At 57.7% G+C, this 6,223-nt stretch overlaps 1 protein-coding gene across 1 annotated transcript in view; it reads right to left on the reverse strand.

The window, feature by feature from the left end:
- STRA6 (stimulated by retinoic acid 6) overlaps window positions 1–6,223 on the reverse strand; it is a 15,678-nt gene that overhangs the window by 5,949 nt on the left and 3,506 nt on the right. The window contains exons 3-12 of the mRNA XM_014956678.1: window positions 5,787–5,872; window positions 5,497–5,636; window positions 5,159–5,325; window positions 4,874–4,999; window positions 3,849–3,916; window positions 3,649–3,725; window positions 2,858–2,919; window positions 2,400–2,580; window positions 208–283; window positions 1–124 (exon numbers count right to left, since the gene is read on the reverse strand). The exon at window positions 1–124 is cut by the window's left edge and continues 7 nt beyond it. Coding sequence (XP_014812164.1) covers window positions 1–124; window positions 208–283; window positions 2,400–2,580; window positions 2,858–2,919; window positions 3,649–3,725; window positions 3,849–3,916; window positions 4,874–4,999; window positions 5,159–5,325; window positions 5,497–5,636; window positions 5,787–5,872 — 1,107 coding nt within the window. The remainder of the gene's footprint in view (window positions 125–207; window positions 284–2,399; window positions 2,581–2,857; window positions 2,920–3,648; window positions 3,726–3,848; window positions 3,917–4,873; window positions 5,000–5,158; window positions 5,326–5,496; window positions 5,637–5,786; window positions 5,873–6,223) is intronic.

The following is a 6,223-nucleotide window of genomic DNA, read 5'->3' on the forward strand; positions in this document are numbered from 1 at the left end:
GAAAGCCGTCTGGAAGGCAGCAAAGCTCATCCAGGAGACGATGGCTTGTCGGGACGGGCGGAGGATGTGGGCTTTGTAGAAGACATCCAGCACAGCCCCTTGGTAAAGGGCCTTCAGGTTGTTCCTGGGGGGGAAAGAAAGAGACCCAGCTGCACTCTGGCTCGGGGACGAGGTGAAGGCCAAGGGGGAGCAGGGACCACCCCGTACCTGTGCATCACCAGCGTCCTCAGGAGCATGGCGCAGGTCAGCAGGCAGCACAGCACCAGCGAGCAGATGTAGCAGACTGGGGAGGAGCAGGGGGGAGACGGCCGGGTCAGGCATTTTATAGTAAAACATCTCAGCAACATCGCAGGGGGCTGAGTTATGGGGCTGCAGGGATGGGCTCCCCTCGTCAGCGGGGCACCGTGCCTCAGTTTCCCCTCCCTGTCTTCTTCGTGATATGGAATCACGGAATCCTTGGAGTTGGAAGGGACCTTCTAGAGATCACCCAGCCCAACTCCCCTGCCAAAGCAGGGCTGCCCAGAGCACATCACTCAGGAGCATCCAGGCAGGGCTTGAAGATCTCCAGAGAAGGGGACTCCACACCCTCCCTGGGCAGCCTGTCCCAGGGCTCTGACACCCTCACCCCAAACAAGTTCTTCCTCACATTGGAGGGGAACTTCCCATGGTCCAGCTTGTGCCCGTTGCCCCTCGTCCTGTCACTGGGAACCACTGGGAAGAGTTTGGCTCCATCCTCCTTCAACCCACCCTTTAGATCCTTGTCAGCATGAATAAGGTCTCCCTCACCTTCTCTTCTCCAGGCTCAAGAGCCCCAGCTCTCTCAGCCTTTCCTCATCAGGGAGATGCTCCAACCCCTCCATCCTCTCTGTTGCCCTACGCTGGACTCTCTCCAGCAGCTCACAGTCCCTCTTGAACTGGGGAGCCCAGAACTGGACGCAGGATTCCAGTTGTGGCCTCCCCAGTGCAGAGCAGAGGGGGAGAAGGACCTCCCTCCACCTCCTGGCCACACTCTTCCCTCCGCAGCCCAGGATCCCATTGGCCTCTTGGCCACAAGGGCCCATTGCTGGCTCCTGGAGAGTTTACTGGCCACCAGGACCCCCAGATCTTTTTCCTCAGACACGTTTTCCAGCAGGTCCACCCCTAACCTCTAGTGGTGCCTGGGGTTCTTCCTCCCCAGGTGCAGGACCCTACACTTGCCCTTGTTGAACCTCAGGAGGTTCTCCTCTGCCCAGCTCTCCAGCCTGTCCAGGTCACACTGGATGGTGGCACAGCCCTCTGGAGTGTCAGCCAGCCCTCCCAGTTTGGTGTCACCAGCCAACTTGGTGAGGATACACTCTGTCCCCTCATCCAGGTCATTGATGAATATGTTGAACAAAACTGGACCAAGTATTGACCCCCTGGGGGACGTGGCTGGTTACAGGCCTCCAACTCGACCCTGATCCATTAATTACCACCCTCTGAGTCCTGTCACACAACCAGCTCTCAATCCACCTCACTGCCCCCTCATCTAGCCCACACCTCCTCAGTTTCCTAATGAGGGAGACAGCGTCAAAAGCCTTGCTGAAGCCAAGGTAGATGACATCTGCTGCTCCCCCCTCATCCAGCCATCGACGGGATGAGATACGAGGATCTCCATCTCCCAAGGTGGGCATGAGGTGGTGAGATGGTGAAAGGGAAGGGGAAAGACAAGCAGCCGGGGGAAATACAAGGAGTTAGGTTAGCTCAGCGCTGGGAAAATCATGGAGCAAGCCGTGATAAGTGGGCAGCGCGATGGAGAGAGCCTGGGAAGATGCTCTTGGAAAGAGGGATGCTGGGAGGGAGATGGAAAATAAGATGAGGGGAAAGAGGGATGGAATGACGGAGAGAACCTGGGAAGATGCTCTTGGAAAGGGGGATGCTGGGCGGGGAGATGGAAAATAAGATGAGGGGAAAGAGGGATGGAGACATCAGGAAAACAAAGAGGATGAAAGAGGTTTGGTGACTCAAGAAAAGCCATAAAAAGCCCCCCCCTGGGGTTAGTGGTACCCCAAGGTAATGCCATGGAGGGAGGGGACCGCATCTACCATCCCCACACCCCCCATCCAGGGCTGTCAATGAGCTGGGGGAGCGGGTGGGGGGCTGGGGGCCATCTGCTCGATTCCAGCACATATCCAAGCCGGCAGCCAAAGGGCAGCATCTGCAGCGTGGTGCTGCTGGCTCCCCCGGCCTCGGCACACAGGGGCTGCTCAGGGACGCCTGGCACAGCAGTAGATTCCCCTGGCCACCTTTCCCGGTGGTTTTTAGCCCTCCCAGAAGCTTCCCCATTGTCAACCAGCTTCCTGGGTTAGAAATCTCCCTGATGAGATCCAAAATCCTCCAAAAAAATCCCCTATGGATGCAGGAGCTGGCTGGGAACCCACCTTCCAGCGCCCACAGGTAATACTTGACGGTGTTGAGCTCCTTCTCCATGTCACCTGGGACGGCCGGGTTCTCCGAGGGCACCAAGCCAAACTGGACCAACAGCACCACGATGTCCTTCGTCATCCCCGCCCGCACGATCTGGATGGTGGGGACGACGGCCACCAGGAGCAGCAGGGCCACCTGCGAGGGAGTGGGTGCCATGTGAGCCCCCCTCCCAACCCTGGGGTCATGGCTTCCCACCTCTGAGCCATTGCTTTAGCTTAAAGACTTAAGGCTGGCTGAGCCCTGGAAGCACATGGCCGGTTACTGCGGCTCAGCCGAGGGATGGTAATACCTCAAGGCACGCTAATACCATCCCTGTAGCCAAAATTGTGGTGTGGCAATGACCCCTGGGCTCCTCTGCCTCCAGAGGATGAAGCCAAGAAGGCAGGGTGGAGTGTTAAACCATTGGCATCACCTGGTAGACAGCGATGACGGCCGTGGTTATGGACAGGACGAGCTTCAACGGGATCCGGAAACCTGGAAAGGCAGAGTGGGAGGAGAGGAGTTGGGATGTGGGATGGTGGCAGAGGAAGAGAAGAGGAGGCTTCAACCTCCTCTTGTTCCCCCCACCCTGTGGGATGTTGAGGGGAAGAGAAGAGGAGGTCCCAACGCAACCCAACCCAACGCAACCCAACCCAACCGCCAAAGCAAATGCCCTGGGGGAAGAGCACTGGAAGAGGGCAGCCAAGTATTAATTGGGATTTCCTCAGGGAATGGAGAAGGGAGAGGTTTCTCCATACTTTATCTGGATGGATTTCCTTCCTCTTCATCCTCTTCTCCCGCAAGCCTATGGAAACCTCGTGTGGCCACAGCACCGTGAGGTGCCACCACCCAGGGTTGCCCCTGCTTCTCCCACAGGCAGAGGGGATGAGAAGTAGGTCCCCATTCCTGAGTTGTTGGGGATTTTTATCCCTTCATTGTAGATTTTATCCCCTTATCAAGCACCAGCCTGCACTATTAACCCAACCCACGCCGGAACCTCGCCGCCACAGCCCACCCGGTGCCCCCAGGGTGATGGGGAGGTCCCATTCCCCACCCCAAACGGCAACAGTTGGTGGGAAGCCGAGGCGTCGCACGTGCGGCAGCTGCCGCGGCGCAGATGCTGTGGGGAAGGAGCCAAGAAAGGCATTTGCTCTCCCTGGGGAGGGGGGGGAGGCAGCTGGTTTGGCCGAGCTGCTGCTGCCAAGAGCCCAGCCCGCAGCCCACCTTCCTCAGGAGTGTAGATGTAGGAGCATAAATACATCCGGACCCTTGATAGGAGGCTCTCTTCTATCTTTGCAGAGCTGGAGGGGGGAAGGAGAGAGTGAAAAGCGTGTTCCTGGGGAGCAGGGACCATCTCTGCTCCCGTTGTAGCCAGGCAGGGTTGGCAGAGGGACTCGCTGATCTCAAGAAGGTGCCATCCTTACCTCCCCTTCCGAGGTCGCCTGGACAGGACAGCCTTTAGGTACTTCTTGTAATACCCTCTCCCTGTAACCTTAAAGAAAAGGGCAATAAATTGCCCGATTTGAGCACAGGGACACACTCGGGGCAAGGAGAGGTGACTCTGCCTTTTGGGGAGGCTCTCAGCAGAACGTCTTCATCCCACCCAGCTGACATCTCCTGGCTTGGCTACCCCGGGCCACCCAGCCATGGCCACCCACAGCACCTTCTTTTGGCACAGGATGGTGGTGATGGGCTCCCAGCCCTTGTCAGGATAACGAAAGCTCTGGAGCGATGCTGGCAGCAAATCTTCCAGCACCGCAAAGGTGGAAATCAATCTCAAGAAAGCTGCCCCAAACCAGTAAGACAACCAAAAATTCCCACTCCAACCAGCCAGCTCCCGGCGAGAGCCTGAGGGGTCACTTCAGTCCACGCTTGGGCTGACGGCCTGCCTTTTTTTATTTTTATTTGAAGTTTGTTTTGCCTCCTCTCTTCCCAACAAAGCCCAGCGTTTCCCAAAGGGCTGGGGATTATCCAGCCTTGCCGGGAAAACAAGGCGACCCCAGTCCCGGCCTGAATGGGATGCATTGATGCCTTAAGCCTCTTGTACTAAGGAGTTTACTCCAAAGATGGATTTTTCACTCCCTCTCCAAATCCAGCGAGATAAACAGAGCCGTGACCCGTGCCGGGAGGAGACGGATGGAGGGAAGGCAGCTCCCAGTGCAGGAGCAACACGTGCTCTGGGAGCACCCCAGTTCTCCCAGTCCTCAAGGCAGACAGAAGAGCTGCAGGGCAAGGGAGGTCCCAAAACCACACAGGTCCATCAAGGTGCAGGAGCAACGTGGGGAACACGTGCTCTGGGAGCACCCCAGTTCTCCCAGTCCTCAAGGCAGACAGAAGAGCTGCAGGGCAAGGGAGGTCCCAAAACCACACAGGTCCATCAAGGGGTTCTTCCATGTTTTTCCATGTGTTACCACCCCCCTCCCTGAATTGCCACCTGGATCTTCGTTACCTCCTTATCCAAGGTTTCCTCCTGCTCGGTGAAGCTCCTGATGAGCAGGGCTGGGTACCAAAGGCTTAGGAGCACAAGGCAGAGGATGATGGGGACATAAGAGAGGGTGGAGTAGTACCTGTATATCTGGGGAGAAGGAGAACCATCACACGTGGGACCACCCCAGCTTGGTGGTCCTGTCACCTGAGCAGGTGACACCTTCGTGTGGCTTCAAGGAGGTGCTGGGAGAACAACCTCCAACCCGGAGGCCGCACCAGCCCTTTTTCCTGGCGGTGGGACACGCACCTTGGGCGACTGTGGACAATCCACCTTCTGCCAGACGTGGACCACGCAGTGGCACCAGGAGAGCAGGCAGCCCACGAGGTAGCCGAGCCTGTGGCGGACGGTGGCACAGGCGACCAGGGGGTAGTAGAAGGCAGGGTAGTAGAGCAAAGCCAGGATCTTCCAGTACTCTAAATGGGATGATGGGAAGAGAGGGAGGGAGAACAAAGCAGGGAAGAGAAGGCAGCGCCCTCAGTATGGACCAGAGTGAACAGGCTGCTGAGGGAATGCCACCCAAAGCTGCACAGCTCCTGGGTGGGGAGGAACGGGGTGTCCACAGGCCAGGAGGGTGCTCCCCTTACCCCGGTTGCTCTGGGAGGAGTGGGTGATGAAGGGCAGAGGGTCCCTGTCCAAGACCAGAATGCAGAGGGAGGAGAACAGGATGCCAAACACTGCGGCCACCAGCCCTCGGTTGCCTTCCTCCTCCAGAAAGTTGGCCGGGCTGCAAGTCAAGGAAAGGATGAGCCTGACACCAGATCAGGACCACCTTGTCCCCACCATCCTCAGCCCCAGAGCTGCTTTACCCCATGCTGCATCTCAACATCCCTCCACCCACGGGGTAACAGGGACCCTGGGGATGGGGTCAGGGTACCTGAGGAGTCCTGGGACACCGTTCCAGCAGCTCCGGTGGAGATGTTTGCGCTTCACCAGCAAGGACAAGCCCACGAGCACAGCCAGCTGCCAGAAACCCAATGGAGGGAGCCATAAATGCATGAGGAGGGGGTTGGAGGGAGGGAGGGATTGGGGGGGGTCGCCTCGGACATGCTGCTCTGTCATGGGAACCTCTGCAGAGACACCGTCTCCACCCAACACCCTAAATCCAGCCATGGCCGAGACAGGCCACAGGCACTTCTCAACCTGCTCTGATGAGTTATGGGCTCTAAACGCCTCAGAGAGACCATGCTGGGAGAAAAAATAAAAATAAATCAAAGCTTTTCACTGACAACAGGCAAAGCCTGGAGCTCTGCGAGTCCCTTGTTAGAACATCCCACCTCAAACATCACTCCAGCTCAAGCTGAAGAGCCCAGA

Source organism: Calidris pugnax, unplaced genomic scaffold, assembly GCF_001431845.1.
Source record: "Calidris pugnax isolate Ruff unplaced genomic scaffold, ASM143184v1 scaffold265, whole genome shotgun sequence".
NCBI classification, from domain to species: domain Eukaryota; kingdom Metazoa; phylum Chordata; class Aves; order Charadriiformes; family Scolopacidae; genus Calidris; species Calidris pugnax.